Below are 20,219 nucleotides of genomic sequence, written 5' to 3'. Positions count from 1 at the left end.
TGCCATTTCCTTTTCCCCTACGCATAAATCAAGTGGCCAACGCGGCGGCTGCAATTTCTCTAGAACTACGAAGACAATTACACATGAAACGCGCGGAGCCGCCAACGCCCGAGCTGTTGGCTCATTTCTCGGATTGGACATTGGAGATTCGAGATCCCAGATTGAAGACTGAAGATCTGACACCGAGCGCATCATGATTTGTGAGCGGCTTAAATAGTGCGAACGGAAATCATGATTAGCCGGGCCATTAAAGCCGGCGTTTCCCCCGGCAATTTGGTCTTCTCGACTTTGGGACACACAGAAAAATTGTATGAAATTATGGTAAGTGTGGCCTTATTTCGCAGTCAGAAGCATTCACATGTTGATTAGCGTTTAAGTGGAGCATTTTGCGCCAGGAAAGCTGTCATTTTCGTGAATAAGCATTGTTTATGTATTTAAATGTGCTACATATATTTGCATAAATATATGTGTATATAAAGAGCCTTAAAGCCTTAAAGCAATATTATGTTAGAAATATATTATAATCAAAAAGTATATAACTTCATTTATAAATCTTATATTATAATCACAAAGTATAAACATAAGATTTATAAATGAAGTTATATAACCTTCTAAACAAATTTAGTATCGTAATGATATTTGTATCTTTCAAGCACACGAATCATGAAATCTCCAAATATTAAGTACTTCACACTTATAGAAAGAAGTTGAAAGTCAGCTGATCTTAGTTTCGTAATCGGTTGGCAAGTTAAATCTTAGATCGAGATCGTGGGACCTGCTGATCTCTGATCCTATTTCTTTCCGTGCAAGCATCTCCAGGGCGACCTGACCCCCGGCCATCTGTTGGCTTTCGCTCCTTTTTGGGCCGCAAAAAACGCCTCTGGGGCTGGGCCCTGATGTTTTCATTTCCCGATAAAGGAGGTCCGTAAATGGCACGGACCTAACTCAACTTGAGCCAGGCGAGCGGAGCGCACGCCAACATGGAGATGCAGAGAGCGAGATGGCAACGCAGATGGAGTTGCACTCGCCGCACGTTGCAGTTGTAGCAAATTAAAAAAATGCAAATGTTGCACGTTGTACAGCCAGACAAACCAGCAACAGCAACAGCAGCAGCAACAGCAGCAAGAGCAACTGCAGCTTGCCAACTTTATAGACTGACTCCTGCCTGGAAGCTCGCAATCGTGTTCATGTGTCACCAATATGATGTTGTCCAAGTCCAAGTCCAACTCCAACCAGCTTCAGCTTCAGGTCCAAGTCCAAGTCCAGGAAAAATACGTAGACGATCGGTGCGGAGCGATAATAGAGTGAGGAGCCTCGTGGCGGATGGAGAGGAGTCTCGGCATGGTGGACGCGGACGGGGGACAAGCAACTGCCATGTCAGGCTGCCCGGCAGAGATGGCATCATCAGCATCGTCAGTAGCCATCGATTTCTGGCCTTCAGTTCGCCCCTCCCTCTGCACGTGCATGTAAATACACATGGAAGACATTTCTGCAGGAGCTGACTATTGTTGAAGAAATTTCTTGACATTTTGCTGGGAATTATTGATACTCCTAACGAAACAAAACACATTGATTGCCGCCTGCATCCTAAACATTTAGCAATACGCATTTAATTCGTGTAAATACAGGCGTGACAAAATCAGGCAACTTTCTTGGACTTTACAGTTACCGAGATCCCAACGCTTATACGGACGGACAAGCTGACAAACGGACAACGCTAAATTGACTTGCTTGACTTCATGAAATGTAGGTATCTTATGCTCTTTTGTCCTACGAGTAATGAGTTTAATAATATAGAGTATGTACATTTATAATTAAAATTAAACTAGTGAATAGCTGTGCAGTTTCCAGTTTTTATTATTTCATTACTACACAGCGACCATTTTAAAAGCAATGCCCCCATTGAGCTGTCATTAATTTCCAGCGCAGCATAAATATGCATGGGATAACTGGTGTACTTAATTTTTGTATTCACGAACGGTCTCGTAGTTCCATGGACATTTCCATGCACATTTTGGTATAGCAATTTGTGTCTTAATTAATGTCCCAATCAAGAGGCCACCAAAATCAGAAATGAGACCCACGACTGGCCGCGAGCACCGAAATCTCCATTTTGGGCAGCGAACCCACAACCGCGACTGCTTCCATATGCATTTATGCATATGTATATATGGGATATACATATGTAGGTATACATATGGGTTTATAGGTATAGCTGGCATGGAGTGGAATCGGAGGATGCAGTCGAAACTCGTTTCGGTGCAGGGCACTAAATTAGTTGGCTGCTCCCCGTGCCGCCTGCAGTTCCACAAAGACCTTTCAATACAATTTTGTTTGGTTCGTTCTTAATTTCGATGGAGTCAATTTTATTGCCCTCCGCAGCAGACGAGGGGGGGAGGGGTTGGAGGGGCTGGAGGAAGGGGTTCTGACCAGGTAGCACCGCTAAGTAGTCGCCATTGCAGTGGAGCTTGGACTGAAGATGCCTCTGCACAGGGAACAAATGTTCAATGCATTTGAAAAATCATTCGGAATAAAGCGAAAATTCATTGATAGATAAATAAAACCGGGTAAAATTCAAGTTTAAAAAAGAAAAGAAAATGTGAGCCAAACTTTTAGGATATCAGAAAAAAACACGATGCAATGTGACTTTTTTGATTTGATACTGGTTTTAAGGAACTCAGTTTTGTACCCTCGAAAATCAGGTGCGATTTGATAAGTTTATGCAGGAAAATTACGAAGTAAATTTAAAACTGAAGAAGTGAGTTGTCTTTACCTTAAAACCATTTGCTCTAGAATAAAATGTGTTGTGTCGATTTTTTAAAATTAAAATTAATTTAATTAAAATTAACAAAGTTATTTGGTTTGTGACATAATCTATTTCCCACATAGAATCAAACTTAAATCCAAACACAAGGAAATTGATATGTTTTAAATTGACGAGCTATTTCAGACCGCTACCTATTTCCTCGCAGTGCAACTTGCAGTCTGTCGTCTTCGGTTGGGGACCAGTTAATTTGGTCATCTTCCATGATGTTTTGATAATGTGGCTGATGCAGCGGACCCAATCTTCAGTCGTGGTCCTCCTCTGCTGGAGTCGTCCCTTTCCACCTTTTCGATTTTTTTGTATTTCGTTCGCCGTTGGACTGCGCACGAAATTCTTGTCGCTGCGAATAATTACATAAATCAGTGAATTTAAAGCGTTTCGAGTTTCCAACTGTCAATATCGCCGGCGACTGAAAATCGAGCCTTTAGAGGTAAAAAGGTAAGCACATCTTTTGTCAAGCGTTTGGAGCCCTGATTGCTGCGGATTAAAATCGGCTAAGACATTAACACCTCAGGCTACCGCCGTTCTCACAACAAAACTTCATGTTTATGCTTCCGAAAGATTTCTGGCTAAAAGGCATTCGCACCCACGTAAAAAAAGGGTTCTCAAATGCTGGCCAATCTGTCAGCAATTCAAATTTAGCGCAAGCAACAAAGGAAGTGATTTATGCTGCTGCCCGATTGATTTGAAGTCGTAAATCGGATGGGGAAATAAAAGCACCGCTCGTAAGAGAACGCCTTTTGAGATCTCCGACGATCCCATTCCATCCGACAGTTGCGGTGAGTCTTTAATGCGCTTTCAAAATGCAGATTGTTCCGTTTTCTGCCCGTTTCATTTGTATGATTATGGCCTGTCACAGCCAACGAAGCATGGCCCGAATGGAACGGTAAACGGTCAAGCAAATGGCCAAGTAGCCAAGTGGCCAAATGGCCAGGCTCAAAAGCTTGTGGTTAGCATGGGTTACAGATGAGCACTGAATTGGTTTGGATTGGTCAGATCAGATCAGATCAGCCATGCTCAGTCAGCTGTCGATGGAGCGTGTGGGGCATCCAGCATCTTGGCCATCCAAAAGCGGTTCGGTTTTTGTAAGTTCATATGTCGATCATATAAAATTGCATGTCTGAGGAGCAGTTTAAGATTACAGTCAGCAAATTGTGTCCATTTTTAAGTGGCTGTCTTCTCAATTTACTCAGATGGTTTAAGTTTGCTTAGTAAACAATTGAATTTGCTATAATGAAGCTGGAAAGCACCCAAATAAATAATTGTTTCAAATTAAGCCGCCAAAAAAGATTCGTTTTATGTTTTATATGATTTACTTATATTTTCCTTGTGCACAAATGTCGAAAATGCCCCACCAAAATGTATGATTTTTTTTGTAATTTTCAGTATTGTTTTGTTTTAGCATATGTGGCCATAGCGGCAATAGCTGGCAGCTATCCCCTCACAATCATAATATGGATGCTTGGTTATCGAGTATATCCATCGTTTAATATTTGTTAATGAGTAAGTTACATTCACATATGCGTAGGTTGGGTACATATAATTTTAAAATATATATATATATATATATATCATCTATCTGTTGTATCACCACGAACACACATAAATACAAATCAAGATTCCATTATGTATGCAGTTATTGTTATGGCGGGGAGCTTCCACAGTCCTCCCCATGGAATTTAGATATCCATACGCGAGTTGCAAACGGGGCAGCGAATGCTGTTTGCTGTTTGCTGACTGCTCAATGCTCAATTATTGCGAATCAATTATAGTGAAGTGACACAACTGTATGAATGCCAATAACATGCCAATAACGTAGCTCATGGCTCATTCGTAATGGGTAATGGGTAATGGATATTGGGTAATGCGGGGAGGGGCACTGAACTTGGGACTTATGCCGCATAATGCGTATCGTTATCCTATATACAATGTACATGCATGGGTTCAGGGACTTTCGCTACCTATTTACACAAGCAACTCATTGCGAATGCATCTCGCTCATTTTGTGGTAAACACGGGTCCAAATAATCCATGCACCGAATATCATCGACCTCTTTACAAACTATAATGGCTGCGCTAAAAAATACATGCTCTCGCTCAACTAATTCTGTGTTCGGCTGGCTGGCTGGTTGTAGGTGTAGGTAGTTCTGGTCTGGTGTTCTAAACTATTATCGTCTTGTTGCAAATCATACTGATATTGACTGGCCGCCCTCGCACTCTCTAAAATCATTCTTCGCTCTATTTTGCTTTTTCTGTTTCAGTTTCTGTATTAGTTTCAGTTTCAATTTCATTCAATTATTGTGCTGCACTGCAAATGAGTTTCGATTTATTCAAAAATGTAGATACCATCGTGTAAATATCATTGCTTTGCTAATTCGTATTCTGTGTATATAGTAATTTAATTTATATGTAACATTTGTAATTCCCCCCAACAATTTCACCGTCTATATAGGCGTATCTGTCTGTATTGCTTGCATCGGCTTGAATTTTGTATGCGGGCTGGCTACTTCCTATATATGTACAGCTAAAATGTCAGATGCCTTGCTAGCCGGATCCCACTGCCTCTAATACTGTCCTGGAGTTGCGCTTAGATCCCGCTAGGATATGTCCACTGCACTTCCTCACTGCACTTCCTATCTGCTTCGTCGGCTTCTTTCGTTCGGATAAGTTAATTTAAATTTATTCTCCGATTCGATTTGATTTGATTTCGAGTTGTATTTGCGATTTGCCAAAGTTACGATCAAAGTACCAACTACAGTGTGGAAAATTTACACAGAATAAATAATTTAATACATTTAATTTTAATATGCTTTCATTTACATTTACAAGTCCTCCTCGCACCGCCTTTTGAGTATAATTGTTCGCATTTTTGCCTGGGCAACTGTTAGCTCTAGTTATAATACGTTTAAATACAGATTTCGGAGTTGCTATAAGTACAAAATACACTTTAAAACTTAAATGAGCGCTTCGTTGGTGCTTAAAAAATAGTTTTTAAAATTAGAGTTCGAATTGTAAGTGTAGAAAATAAAGCGACGCGGCTTTGTGCACAAAATACTGTTCAAACGATTGATCGATCGATCGGATCTGACCGGAAATTGGTAGACAGTTTTTGTACGTGTTCTTTTGTCATTTGTCAGCGTTCATCCAGTCCGGGCGTCTACTGTAAATGGCTTCTTATGCGATACGATTTCTAACTGCTAGTTTATGTCGGCTAATAGTTCGTGTTTATACTGTTGCTGCTGCTGCTTCTTCCGCCCTTGGATGCTTAATATCTGATTACACTTCTTCACTTGCATGCTTGTTGTTCGCCTTGGCTGGTGATTTAATTTAATCAAAGCTACCCCTTTTCAAGGTCTTTACCGACGTAGGACGTTGAATACTTTCGCGTTTGTGTTTATATATCTACTATATATAAATATATATATTAATGTGTATGCTGCGCTTCTAGACTATAACTAACCCTCTCCTTCCTCCCATTTATGTACAATCTCTGCTTAACCTAATCTAATCTCTTGACCAAAATTGTGCTGCTTCAGTTAATGCTGTTGTCGTCTCCACGGCTGCCTCCTCATCCTTTTGCGTTGCCGCGATCACGGTGACCATTTCAATGGGATGCGTTGCTGTAACGGCCATGTTGTTCGGTGTGACGATGGTGCCGGTAGTGCCCATGCTGATGGTGTTACTGGTGCTGGTGGCCATCTGGATCTGTGGCAGGCTAGTAGTGCTGGATCAGGAGTGCTTGTCAGTCAGTTCACCCCAACGTGACTCGAAGAACTTGCGCATGCCGTGCCCTGCCTTGCCAACGGGCGAATCGTCCTCGTTAAACATCTCACAATTGTCGAAGATCTGACGCACGTCCACGCAGAAGTCCTCACGGGTTTTGTAGCTGTTCAAATCAAAGTTCAACTAGTGAGTTTATGGTTTTTATAGGAGTTAAGTTGCGTTACTAACCTCAAATCTTGCAGTTTCTTTTTGATTGTGGACAAGTCCATGGGAGTTTTGATTATTTTTCGATATGTGGGAAACTGCTTGGTGTTTACTGGCAAAAGAAATGGCCACGAGTCCTCATGAAGCTGCAAGAAGTAAAGCAAACCACATTAGGTAACCAATTTATTAAAGGATTCGTTTAGTTCCCACCTCCATTTCCCCCAAAAGCGTCTTGCAGACGGCCAGCTCCTTCATGAGCTTCTTGGTGGCGTGCTTTTCCTTCTTCTCCTGCTTCAGCTTCTCCTTGGCTTCCTGGATGGCATGTATATTGATAGGCGGCGGCGACATTTGGTTAGTTGCCGCTCCGACTCCAATGGCTGGAGGCGAGGGCATGGTCATCAGTTGGGCGTGCTGTTGTTGGGGCGGCGACTGGCAGGCGTTTACATGGAGGGCGGTAACTGTGGGCGAGGCCTGCATGAGCAGCGGTGTCGGCGGTGGTGGTGGCGGAGTGGGTGCTGGCGTCGGTGTAGGCGTTCGGGTGCGGGTGGGCGTGACAGCCCGTGGCGACATGGCGACCACGTTGGCAAACGGCATCGCTGGCGGCACCGGCGCTTGGTTAATCAATCCGGCTGAGAAGTTGCCAGCCGCAACTGGCGTATAAACTGGGTAGCCACCGGGCATCACACTGCCGCCGCCCGGCACATCTTCCAGCAGAGCCGCAGTGCCATTATTTGACGGGGGAATGAGATGCGCGTGGAAGCGACTGTTGCCATCGACCGAGTTGTTGGCATGGTGCTGGTCATCGTAGGTCGTAGCCGAGACCACCGAGTGCGCCGGACTGCAGAGAGCAGAGGCATTATTTAACTGGAACCCGGACCGTGTACTCCGCCGCCCATTCAGCCGCCCGCAGGCCCCCACACTCACCTCAGAGGAGCCGCCGGCAGAGAATTCATCGACTCATCGTGCGAGGAGTTCAGCGACGGCGGCTGCTGGTGATGATGATGGTGGTGGGAATCCCCGCCTGCCAGTGGCATCTGCTGCTGCTGCTGCTGCATGTGCTCCATGGCTGGTGTCTTGCTGTTGTCGCTACGCCGCTTGGCCGAACCGCCCGACTCCCTATCCCTGTCCCTTCTGGATTTGCTGCTGCTGCCGGACGTTCCACCGGCACTTCTCTTCTTCGGCGGAGGCGCCCGCGAGATGCAGCCGTGGCAGTACCACTTGCCACGAGGTACCTTCAACAGCGGTGGTATATAACAATCGGCGTGGTAGGCACGGGGACACAAGTCACAGTAGATCATCTTGCCCACGGGCGAAGGACGATGACCGCCGCAAACGATGCACTTGCGCTCATTGGTGGCCTTGTTCACGCACTCGTAGCAGTACCTGGAATAGCAGAGGGAAAGTTTATAAAGTTACTAAAAGTTCAACAGATTAGGGATTGTAGTTGGGTACAGAGAGAGAGAAAGGGAGAGAGGAACAGTGCCACAGTTTCTCAAAGGTTAACGATCAACGCTCAACAAGACAACGCGGATTAATGTGTTTTCTTTTTTGTAATCTATGACAGTGACATGTGAGGAATGAGGATGTTTAGAGATAAAGGACTGGTACTTGTTCTGGTACTGGTACTCACCAATCGCCATCGGGAATGTTGTCCATCTTGGGCTTGAAGCAATAGGTGTGATAGCCCTTGTCGCAGCCGTCGCACAGTAGCAACTTGTCCTCGTTTTCGCCGGACGTGCAGAACTGGCAATTCTGTAAGGAATTGGAATATTTGCTAGAGTTTGTTTTGTTGGCCGAGCGTCTGCGTTTGCCGCCGCTCTTCTTCTTCGTCCGTTTGCCAAAGTCCGAGTCGGAGTCGCTAGTGTTTGGATGGGAGGATGGGGATGCGGTTGGGGATTTGGTTAGGATAGGGGGAGTTTTATTGTGGGTTTGATTCAGCAAACACTGCCCATTTTGGGCCAGAGCCTTAAGGTTGATTTTGATGCTCAGCGGAGCCTTGTTTTCTGGCTTATTGATAGCCGTTTTGCTGTCTTTTCCATTGGGGGTCAACTGCTGCTCCTTTTTCTTTTTCTTCTGCTGCTGCTTCTTCGAGGGTGTTGCCTGCTTTTTGGCGCTGCTCTTCTTTTTGCTGGACTTGTTTTTTGTTGCATACTTTTCGGATGGCAGTTCGAAACGGTTCGTTTGAAGGGTGGGATTAACAGTCGTGGTGGGTTTGGTGGGTTTGGTGGGTTTCGTTTGTAGGGGGTTTAGCGGTTATCGGTAAACAGTAAACGGTAATGGGCAACCAAAGCATTCATGTAGATGTGTGTGTGAGTGGTGGATAATGTAGTTGTGTGTGTGTGAGTATGAAAGCGTTAAATTTGTTGTATTTTGATTAAAGAACACCATGAAACACCACAAGCAACAAACAAGTCAAACATTCAGCAAGAGACAGTTAAGAATGAAAAACAAAATCGGAAGGAGAAACAAAACAAAATTTGAATTAATTTCACAGGCAATTTCCAAGTTTTTTGTATGCAAAGGGGTTTTTCAAAACTACTTAACTACATATGTACTAAAAAAAATTCATCAAGAAGTGTAATCACAGTTGCATATTCTTTAAAAATTTATATTTACCATATAAAATATTACGCAATGTGCCTTATTATTCTTGAATAAATTACTATTCTGTTAAAGCTATTTCAATAAAAGATAATTGCATTAAAAAAAACAAAACGTATAGAGAAAACTTAAAATGCAAGTCAAGAATACAAATCATAAAACAACTGTGATACATGTTCTCTTCACTAAATTTTCAAAACCTCCGTTTCAGTTGTGGTGAATACCGGTTAGTGTGTCGAAATATTAGATGGTTGTGCAATGCATGAGTGTACAATCATGTGTGTGGGGTGTGAGTAGTGGGTGTTAGTGTGTGTGCAGCCAAAACAACAATGAAATGGACCACAAATATAGGCGGGTGCCAAGCAGGTTATCGTTTTCTTATCGGGATTTCTCAAAGGTTTTCAACACCCTCCTAATCTTACCGCTTTCATAATGCTCTTGTCCCAGGCCACGCAGGATTCCAGCACGTACAGGGCCATCGCCAGCTGGGCGGTGGTGTGCGATCGGGACACCGCGTCACGCCACTGCACCAATCCCTTGGGGATCTGCTCCACCTTCTCATCCCGATCGCTGTCGCAGTTGCTGGCCGGGGAGGCGTTGCCGGAGTTCGCTTCTCCGCTGCCCGATTCGCAGGGCATAGCTCCTGCTACGAGTGCCGTGTTTGCGCCTCCGCTTGCGTTTCCTGGCCCCGCGGCTGCTGCCGCCAAAGCCATTGTACGCTCGTTGAAGGATGAGGGATTCAGGCTATTTCCCGTACCTGAACTCTGTTGCTGTTGCTGCTGTTGGGCCAACTGCTGTTGCTGCTGCTGCTGTTGCATCTGCAGGAGATATGCGGCTGCCGATGCGGAGTTCTGCGTCTGGGTGCTGGTATGCTGGTTCTGGGCAATCACCGCCAAATGGGCATCGCCTGTCTGCGAGCCCAACGGCGGCTTCAAGTAACGCCTTTCGATATTTGCCTCCAAGTCAATGATTCTTTCACGGATCATGGGTATGATGCTCACGAAGTCCTCCTCGGTGACATCCTCCTGCGAGTCCAAGGTGAGTTCACTCTCCACGCGGTTGGGCAATTGCCAGTTCTTCAGTTGCATGGAAGCACTGGCCACCTTGTCCTCCAGCGATTCTAGTTGTTCGATAAGGGCAAGCTCCACTCGTTTGGCCACCTTGGGATTCCAATCGCCCTTTTTGTCAGGCATTAGGAATTCCTCCGGGAAATCGGTGTCCGATTTCAGCTGATAATTCACACCCAATGGCTGTTCCAGCCCTAGGAAACGTTGAAGATTCTCCTGCAGTTCGCGCTCCCTCAAACCGGACGGATTGAGTGTTTTGAGCAGCTGGCGCAGCTTCTGTTCATCGTCCAATTGCCACCAGCCGTAGCGCTGCCTGCGAGGCACGTAAACGCCGTGAACTCGTTTCGGAAAACCTGCTAGCTTAACCTGCTCCAGCAGGCGATGCTCATCGGGGGTCATGGAAAGCGGCAGAGGGATGTCGATGGGTATATAAGTTTGAACACTGCTCAATGACATATTGGCTATGTTGTGGTAATATGCCTGTGATAACGCCTCATCCAAACGAAGCTCCATCTTGGGCTTTACATCAGTGCCCTCGCTGGCCCCTCCTCCCGTATCCGGTGGTGCATCAGAGCGCAAGCGAAAAAACTTTTCCTTGCCGGCAAGCTCATCTCCATCTGTTTCCATTTCGGTGTCCATCTCCTTGTCCAACTTCAGCTTGGCCTGCTCCTCATCATCTTTAGTCTCGTGGTGGCGATGAGGAGAGCCCAGACCGTTTTTTGACTCCACCTTGTGGGCCTTATACTCCTCCACCTTGGCTAGCATTTGCTTTTCATCGAGCCCGCTCAGCGAGAAGATGCACTCGTGGCCCAGTTTGCTGGTGTCCACCTTGCATTCGTCCATTGGAATCGAATAGTACTGCATGTTGTTGATCAAATCCCATGGATGACCTTGCAGCTGCAGTTGGGCCGAGCAATTCTGATTTGCATAGCTGATTTGCAGTTCCTGGCCCACCACGCCTCCCTCCTCCGCTGGCAGCTCACTGATGAGTGGAACCTCCCGACGAACAATGGAAAACCACTTTGGTGTATCGTCGACACTGGATGTAGATACTATTATGCAGTCATCCTCTTTTTTCACATCCTCCGTCTTGATCACAGACTGGCTAAAGTTCTGCTGCTGCTGTCCTAGTCCCAAACCAGTGTCCAACTTATCACAGTTGTCGCTTCCATTGTTGTTATTGTTATTATTGGTGTTATTGTTGTTAAGGGTAGGCGGCATCAAGATGCCGGGCATAGCGGGTATTTTAATTTCAGCTTCAAAGTCGGTCTTAGTGGATATCATGGTCGTGGGTGGTGGACCCATCAGCTCCATTTCTGATTTAACTTTGATCTCTGGCCTGGGAGGTTCAATCTTGGGCAGTGGAGGAGCTGCATCGTCGTCATCATCGCCCAGATCAACAATTTCCGGTTCCACCTTGTTGATTTCAGTTACATCATCATCGTCATCTTCCTCATCCTGATGTGCGTTCTGTTGATTAGATTCAGGCATCTCGACGTCCGGAGCTGGAACACCATCTTCCAGTTTCGTGTCAGATTCATCCACATCCATTGCTTGCTCACTGGACTCCGCCGCAATATCTTTCTCATTTTCGGAGTTCTCTTTCTTATCATTTGCATCCTTTTTGTCATCCATGCCCTCCAATGCCTCGTGATAACCGCATATATCATTCTGGGCCGACTCAAGTGCTTCAATAAAAATACCACCAGCCTTGGGCAACTTCCAGTAGCGACGCCAGAAGCGATCCTGCCCGAAGCACGCTGCTCTCAGCTGATTTGTGCTCTTCTCCAGCGCCTCTTTGCAGTTAAGGGAAGCTCTGACAATCTTGTCAAGCTTCTTCTGCAACTCATCGGCACTCAAGCGATTGTCCTCGTCCTCCTCGACATTTGTGATCTCCGAATCCAAGTCGGAAAGATCATCGTCAATAATACTAACATCGTGGTGGTGTTCATCGTTGATGGAGTTCCGGGCCCCGCTTTTCTTGGCCTGCAGCAGAGCATTCATGTCGCCTCCAGTAACAGCACTTGTGGTAGGTGTGCTGGATCCATTAATTTGGTAGGTGGGTGTGGGCATGTCCTGTTTGCTGGGCGTCAGACTATTGTCCGTTTGGACGATGGGTTTGGCAGGACTTACAAGAGATTCCTCATCGACCACGCCATCCACTTCCATTGGTTGCTGCGGTTGGGGTTCCTTGGCGGCTCCCTCCACAGCCTGATCGCCATCTTCTGCCATCTCGCCATTGGGTGAGCCACCTTTGGCTGCCTCTCCATCTGTTTCGGCTGCAGCTGCTGCTTCTTCTGCTGCCGCGGCCTTGGCTTCCTCCTCCGCCTTAAGACGTTCTGCATCCAGCTTCTGCTGTGCCATCAACGCCTGCATGGCCGCCTCACGCTCCGCCTGAGCTCGTTCGTACGCCTCAATTCGAGCCTTGCGCATGTGAAGAGCCTTGTACTTGCGCACCTTCATGTCCGTCATGTATTTCTCCTTTCGCATCTGGGCGCAAGTTTCCAGGCTTCCATCAATCTGGCGGAGCACGGCCTTGTTCATGAGCAGGTCATTGCAAAGATGGGCCAACATTTGGGCTTTACGGGTGGGATTCAACGCAACGAAGGGGCGATCTTTCAGCGATTGCGACAACTTCCAGGTATCGTTTTCATGGAGAAGCTTATAATACTCCTGGTTCTTTACTGAGTGCGAGTGTGAGGTGGTATCGCTATCTAGTTGGTGATGATCTGGCACCCTTCTCTCCCGCTCACGATCCACAGTGATTCCGTGCATTTGACGCACTTCGCCGGTGGCCGTAGCATACAGATAAATCCTCAGGATTTCGGATACATTCGAGTTGGTGATGTCCGCATTGCGAAGCGATTGTCCCAGTAAAGTGGTGTGTCTGCCGGGATTGGGAACACCTGGATCCTCAATGGCACAAACCAATAGATGCGTCATCACCGACAGCAACTCCTCCTCCGCATCCGCATTGCTATCGCTCATTAAAGCATCATGCAGGTTTTGAAGCGAGGGCAGTGATTCCATGTCAAAGCCCAGAGTCTCCCCGAAATTATGCAGGAATTCAAAGACCATCAGCAAATCGGCCATTGCCTGGCCGGGAAGTCTGTTCCCTGCAATCCTATCCAGCTCTGGGATTACCAGTTCTTGTGGCATTTCAGAGTCCTCATTAGGACGCCTTATCAACTGCAAAATCTCGGCATCTCGTTTGCGCTCCGCCATACGACGCTCACGCAGAAGCAAACGGTCCAGCACCAGCTGATGTTTCTTCTTTTCACGATCCTCGAATTTCCGACGAAGCTCCAACATCCGAATAAGACTCATGTGTTGGCGACGACGTTCTCGTTCCTTTATAGAGAGAAAATAACAAAGTTTAATGCATTTTATTACTTATTCCAAGGGATTATCTAGTCCTCTTACCATTTCGGCGGCCAACAGCATTTCTTTCTGTTTCTGTAGTTCCTAAATTAAAAAAAAAATTGGTTTTGGTTAATATCTTGAGGGAAGTAACTGATACCAAGATGGCAAAGTTGGTCTTTTACGACCCCTATTAAACAATAACCAAAAAGCGTATAGTTTGGACCCACCGAAACACGATAACAAGTTCAACAAAAGCTCAATTTAGACAACAAATTTTGAATATAACTCATTCAATGGCCCAAATCACCAAAATGGCATCAGTAAATAAAATTTAAATAGATTCATGTATAGACAAGGAAAAGGAACATGAAATAAAGTCATAAAGAAACAAGTCTTGAAGCAATTAATAAATTTTGTTTTAGAAAGCTAAAATAGTTTATTTTCTCCCAAATATTAAACGGAAAGTGATCGGATTGGTATTAAGAACAAGACAGAAGGTAAGGCATTTAGGTACCTGTTCCTTAGCTAAAATGGCCTCCTGACGACGCTTTTCTTTCTCCTATTGCAAAACGAAACAGAATTATACACCGATTTTAGCGGAGCTCAGTAATCTAGACTAACCTGTTGCTTCTTAAGCAATTCCTCTTGCTTAAGGCGATCTAGTTCCTCCTGACGCTTTTTGCGCTCCTAAAAATATGAGTTCGCATAAGCAGTTATTCCTCACAAGTATTCAACTTTCAAATTACCTCAATAGCCTGCTGATTCTTGAGCTCCTTGTCCTTACGCTGCTGCTCCAACTTGGAGTTCTTCTCCTGACGAGCCTTCTCCTTATTTCTGGCCAATTCCTCCTTTTGCAGCTTCTTGGCATCACGCATTGCCTGCTGTTGCTTTGCGATCTCAATCCGCTGTTCCACGTTAAGTGTCTGGCGGGTGAAGACCTTCAGATCCTCTAGCCGCTTGGCCACGTCCTCGTCCGTCATCCGTATGTACTCGCCATCATTGGCGTACGGCGGTGGCGCGGGCTGCAGGAATGAACCAACAATGGCTCGCGCGGAGAAACTAAAGTTTTCACGGCTTAGATTCGATGGCTGCTGCTCCAGGATCTGTGAATGGTTAAATGAATTAGCTAAGTTCTTAGAAAGTGAATATACTTGTGTGCATTGTAGCCAATTTTAAAATTTTGTGCTTCTTAATGGGCAGAATTGAGGAAAATATAAATTAAAGCTATTCTAATTACATTTTAAACTCCAATTATAAATTTGTAGTGGTTTAGAGTTATCATTTTGTGTTACAGAATTTGCTTTTAAATATTCAAAAAAGTCGCCCTACAAACTCACAGCAAAAACCTGTCCGTTGCTCTTCAGCGGCGTCGTGCTTCCTGGTGCATAATAGGTGACCTCTCCACGGATCTGACCTTGTTTAGTCAGTCCACGAATCACCGTCTCCCGCTTCCAGCCCAATTCCAGTGGCACCCTTAGCTCCGCTACATTCAGAATATTGGCATCCTCACTCTCAGACTCTGAAAGTCCACTTTCGGCAGCCACGCTCTCGGAGTCCGTTGAAGTCTCCATATGGGCATTGGCTTCGCTGAGTGCTAGGCGGATTTTCTCCTAAAAATTGGAAAGTATAAGTTTCATGGTATTTCCTGATTTATTCACAGATTGACTTACAATATCAGCACCCTGTTGAAGAAGTTGTTGGGTGGCCAGCATAGGTTTAAGGCCCACAGCTCGGGATTGAGCCAGCAGTGATGCCACTGTGTTCTTCTTGGGCTTGGATACGCCACGTCCCAGGTTACGAGGTCTGCCCTCTTTGTAAGAGGACGATCCACCTCCGGAACCTGATCCCGAGCCACCACCTGCGGCTCCTGATCCTGCACCAGCCGGAGCTGGAGAGGTTCCTCCGCTGCCGGATATGGAACCACCAGGCATACCTCCAGTTCCTCCCAAAGCAGCTGTAATAGAGCTTAAACTTTGCAGACTATTGCCGCTTTGACCACTGGACGCTGCCTGATAGTCGCTCGCCAAGCTAGCCAATGCTGCAGTGGAAGAGGAGGAGCCCCCTGCTGCTGCATTTGATGAGCTACTGTTGCTCTTATCCGAGGGCTTCATGGAAAGATTAAGTGGTGCATCAAAGTCATCAATGGTAATGGGATTGCTGGCTGAGCCGACGGCACCGCTGGGTGTCAGGGCGTTGCCGCTCGCGTTGGACTTTAGGCTGAGATTCACACCTCCAGAGTTGGGAGCCATGTCGGTGGTGAGGTCGTGCACCTCTTTTCCCTTACTTGAGAGATTATAGGCTCCGTTGGAAGTGATTGTTGGTGGCAGTTTAATCACCTCCACGCGATCACTATTGCTCTGGTTGAGCAGGTTACTCCCTGCTGAGGAGGAACTGGTACTGGTTGTGGGAGCCGTTGAAGAACTGGCCTTGCTTACAGTCAACTGATCGAGGGGATTACCACTCATGCCAGGCAGACCGACCAGTCCAGCCATTCCCGGGATCCCGGCTGCTCCGAGCATCCCGTGAAGTTGCTGCTGCGCCTGATGTTGCTGCTGTGCCTGCTGATGCTGCTGTTGAGCGGCCGCAGCCATTGCCGCGTACTCCATTTCGAGTCTAGCCCGCTTCGCGGGACTGAGACCTGGAAATGCAAGCAGAGAGGAAATGGCATTTTTGGTGCTGTCGAGCTCTTTTTGTGCTTGTTGCTGTTGTTGGAGTAGGTGTTGTTCTGCTTGGTGTTGTTGTTTCTGTTGTTGTTGTGTTGTTTGCTGTTCTGTTTCGGAAATAGTCTTTTTGCGACCGCGCGAGGTAGTACCAGGAATCTTGGGTCCCACAATCGAGGACGTGTACTTGATTATCTCCGTGTCCGGTGGTAAACGAACTCCGAGCAGAGATGGGTGCTCACTACCAGTACTGCTAGGGAATAATATAATTAGTGGTGTAAGATAGTGTGATGGCTCAAGCTTAAATTACCCCATCATGTAATCCTTTGAACTGGATTTTCCCGATCCCGACGTGGAACTGTTGCCTCCCATTTGCTGCTGCTGCTGGGAGGAGTGATGCGGCGAGGACGTTACCGTGGCGGATGGCGACACACCTGTGCTGGCTGCAAAAGCATTCATAGCCGCCTGCATGCTCTGCTGCGGCGTCATTCCCAACGCTCCAAACTGTGAGAGCGAGTTAAGAGCGTTGAGCGAGGGATTGTTTTTCTCACGATCCTTGCTCGATGATGAAGACGAGGAGCCCAAGCCCGAATGGGGCGACATCAGCGGATTGCTGCTGGTTAAACTGGGATGCATTCCTCCCAATGAGGAATTGCTAGCGCTTACACTGGTCGAAGCTTTGCCACTGGACATCATTCCGCCGCCACCGCCAATTCCCATGCCAAGGCCATGCATAGAGGACGATGAGGAGCCACCCCCACCGGACTTCTTGCCTGAGGAACCGCTTGATCCTGAGCCGGAAGCAGCGGCTGCCACGGCCTGCATGGCCAGCAGCTCCTTGTGCAGCGTCACCGGATCGTAGGCAGAGCCCGGATTACTAGCCATGCTGCTGCTCGTCATAGTCGAGGGCTTACCATAAGCGCTGGCCGTGCTCTAATAAGTTAAAAAAGGATTTAAGATTTTAATTTATATCTAAACGTGTTTATTCTCACCTTGTAACTTCCATGACCTCCACTATTTGTGGATATCGATCCGCTACCTGTGCTCACCGACGGAATGCTAGTGCCCGGAACTCCTACCCCAAAACCATGCATGCTGGCCAGCGCGGCGGCTGGATTATTGGCTGCTGCCGCTGCTGCCGCCGCAGCTGCCGCATTTAGACTGTTGGCCAGACTTTGCTGTTGTTGCTGTTGCTGCTGGGCAGCTCGCTTCTCCTTGCGCGACTTGTTCGACTTGCTGCCGGAGGAGCCAGATGAGGATCCACCACCACCGTTGCCACTTCCGCCGTTTCCACCGCCGCCCTGTCCGAGTACTCCAGCTCCACCTCCTCCCGCACCCGCTCCACCAGCACCGCCGCCCATTCCCATCCCAGCTGGCCCAAAGGCAGCCGCTAAATCGGGATGTGGAAAGGGAGAGAGACCCGAGGCTTGCAGGCGACTGAAGTAATCCTGGGCAGCTAACTGGGCCATTGACCACCAGCCTGTAAATCGATTAGCAGCGAGTTAGAAACGGATTTTTTCAAATATGTATGCTATTGCATAGTTAAGTCAATTCAACACTTTTACGTTAGTTAAGTTACGGCAAAGAGCAAATTAAATATTGCATTGCTGATGCAAATCAGTACTGAGTTAAAAAGCAATTATATAAGATGTCAAAGTACACTAAAATATTTGTGCTTGACCATTTTTCACTGCCCCGCTCTGGGTGAAGCTTCGTGGCCAGTGTAAAGCGAACAGCAAGTTACTAAATAATGCTCTAGGAGTATTTTCTTCAAACGATCTGCGCGATAGACAAGATGTTTGCTGTTTTACTCCACACAATTTGGGGGAATTATATTGCAGATAAAAACTGATATCACCAAGCGAGAATCGAACTCGCGTAGACTTTTTTAAGATTCTTTGTGGGACGAAGTCACCTTAACGCACCGCACCAAAGCAGTCGCTAATTTCGTGGCGTCACAAACTTCTTTTAAGGTGTGCTACTAAAATACGGAATGTGCCGACATTTTACTCACTTGCTGGATGCAAACCGGCCAAACTTGCGGCCTGGGAAGCTGCCACTGCCATCGTGTTCTGGTGGTGGTGGGCTCCCGCCGCCGCCGCAGCTGCTGCTGCCATGGAATAACGGTCATTGGCAGAGGCGCCTCCGGCTTGTGGCAATAAACCCAATCCGGCGGCCGCAGCGGCATTGAACTGCGAGTTGAAGAGCGGATTAGAGGCAGCTGCAGCAGCCGCTCCAGTGGGATCACGTCCCCAGTAGGCTGGAAAAAGGGAAATACATTTAAGATAATCGCTTACAAATTAACAATAAAATTATTACCAAACAGGGAAGCTGCATCTAGGAGGCCGCTGGGGTCGTGCGGCCCCCCGGCTCCAGCACCCCCTCCCGCATTCGAGTTTTTGTTTGAGTTTTTGCCATCGCTGCCATCGCCGGCATTTTTGTTCATGTTCAAAATCCCCTAGTTCTTAGGACCAACTATTGTGCGTAACATGCGTTTGGAGTCTGCAATAAATTCAGAAAATTACATTTTTTAGGTATTCTTTGTATTCGAGATATATGTAAATGGTACGTAAAATTATTTTAATTAAAATTAGATCAAATCAATTGAACTATTTCAATCAAATTTTTTACACATTATGTAGACAAGAACACTTTATATAGTATTTTTAACAGTTATAGTAACTCAAATGTACACTACACTTGTATTTTGAAGATACCATTCATCAAACGGTTTCATTTTTCAACTTCAATCTTCGCTATTACTCCGCTCTCTGTGTTGGCAATGCCGCAACGCTTGGGCGAAACTCGAGCACAAAGCAGAATCGGCCGAAATATGGAAAGCAAAACAAAACTAAAAAAACTACACGCCAGCGAGAGAGACCGTACACGCACAAAACGGAAGCAGAAGCTGAGCCCTCTCTTTTACCACTACACCTGCACGTCATCGGCATAGCGGCGAATTCGGCGCTCAGCCAAGTCGTCGGCGACGGCGAATTGACAAATTACGCACAATATTGCATTTTTGTTTAACAATAAAAGAAAAAATCCCTCTTGTGAAGAAAACTTGAACTTTACAAGTCATGCGCAACGTTTACCACATTCACTAATGAAAAAAAGAGAAAAGAAGTAAAAAGAAAAGTCAAGACACCCACACAAACACATTCGCAGACTGCAGGCGGCGACTGCGAAAAGCGATGCATACACAAGCGAAAAAAGAAGGAAAAAAATCCGTTTACAGCAATTTGCACTTTTTCGGCAGTTATTTTTTTTTTGTTTGTATCACTTTTGTAAATTCATTCATGAAATTTGTAATGTTCTCTTGGTCTCTTTTTTGCGTTATGGAGATTTATAAGACTGTTATATTAACTGTTTAGGGCTTTGCTTTTATTACTTGCGCTGCGACAGCAGTTAACGGCAATTGTTTGCACTGGCTATTGCATTTTCCGCGATTCAAATGTACAATTAACAAAAATATTTACAAGCGCCGTTTGGCGACGCGTCCGTCTGTGTTTGTGATTTCGCGGCGAATGAGCGTGTGGAGAGTGCGGAGAGCGCAAGAACCGCAAGTGTCGGCGGCGGACCATCGGAAACGGAACGCAAAAGGGAGAGCGCGGGCGGCAGAGAAAGAGAGGCAGAGAGGTCCGCTTTACATTTGTTGTTGCCACGCACCGTGGTAGATGATTGCACTTTTCTTTATGCCTCTATGTCTTTACTTTTTATTATTATTATTAGTTTAAGCTGTATTAATCACTTTTAATGAGCCAACGTTTAGTTTGC

The 20,219-nt window shown here is 46.3% G+C and overlaps 1 protein-coding gene across 8 annotated transcripts; it reads right to left on the bottom strand.

The window, feature by feature from the left end:
• Positions 1 to 4,286: 4,286 nt before the first annotated feature.
• On the bottom strand, positions 4,287 to 19,981 carry LOC6530260 (bromodomain adjacent to zinc finger domain protein 2B). 8 transcript variants are annotated; one of them, XM_039373232.2, is made up of 17 exons: positions 19,834 to 19,981; positions 18,762 to 18,944; positions 18,457 to 18,702; positions 17,435 to 17,922; positions 16,753 to 17,375; positions 15,453 to 16,692; positions 15,120 to 15,392; positions 14,529 to 14,885; positions 14,404 to 14,469; positions 14,297 to 14,341; positions 13,843 to 13,884; positions 9,775 to 13,770; positions 8,382 to 8,902; positions 7,676 to 8,134; positions 6,962 to 7,589; positions 6,776 to 6,897; positions 4,287 to 6,710 (listed from the first exon to the last, which is right to left on the bottom strand). In XM_039373232.2, the coding sequence occupies exons 2-17, from the start codon at positions 18,886 to 18,888 to the stop codon at positions 6,554 to 6,556; spliced, it is 9,390 nt and encodes a 3,129-aa protein (XP_039229166.1). In that variant the 5' UTR covers positions 18,889 to 18,944; positions 19,834 to 19,981; the 3' UTR covers positions 4,287 to 6,553. The 8 variants fall into 8 exon arrangements, with proteins under 8 accessions (XP_039229166.1, XP_039229168.1, XP_002091194.2 ...); XM_039373234.2 differs by lacking the exon at positions 14,297 to 14,341 and having other exon boundaries at positions 15,453 to 16,420; positions 16,595 to 16,692; XM_002091158.3 differs by having other exon boundaries at positions 8,382 to 8,503; positions 15,453 to 16,695; positions 19,834 to 19,980.
• Positions 19,982 to 20,219: the final 238 nt, after the last annotated feature.

The sequence above is a fragment of the Drosophila yakuba genome, chromosome 2R (assembly GCF_016746365.2).
Source record: "Drosophila yakuba strain Tai18E2 chromosome 2R, Prin_Dyak_Tai18E2_2.1, whole genome shotgun sequence".
Taxonomy (NCBI): Eukaryota; Metazoa; Arthropoda; class Insecta; order Diptera; family Drosophilidae; genus Drosophila; species Drosophila yakuba.
This window is presented reverse-complemented; position numbering and strand designations above follow the sequence as displayed.

Bases quoted from the DNA above. Each gene is read 5' to 3' on its own strand.
- LOC6530260 (XM_039373232.2), bottom strand. From the start codon at position 18,888: ATGAACAAAAATGCCGGCGATGGCAGCGATGGCAAAAACTCAAACAAA. The intron at 13,771-13,842 runs GTAAGAGGACTA...CTCTCTATAAAG, and splicing joins TGCTGTTGGCCGCCGAAATG to GAACGAGAACGTCGTCGCCA. The intron at 8,135-8,381 runs GTGAGTACCAGT...CTGCTATTCCAG, and splicing joins AACATTCCCGATGGCGATTG to GTACTGCTACGAGTGCGTGA.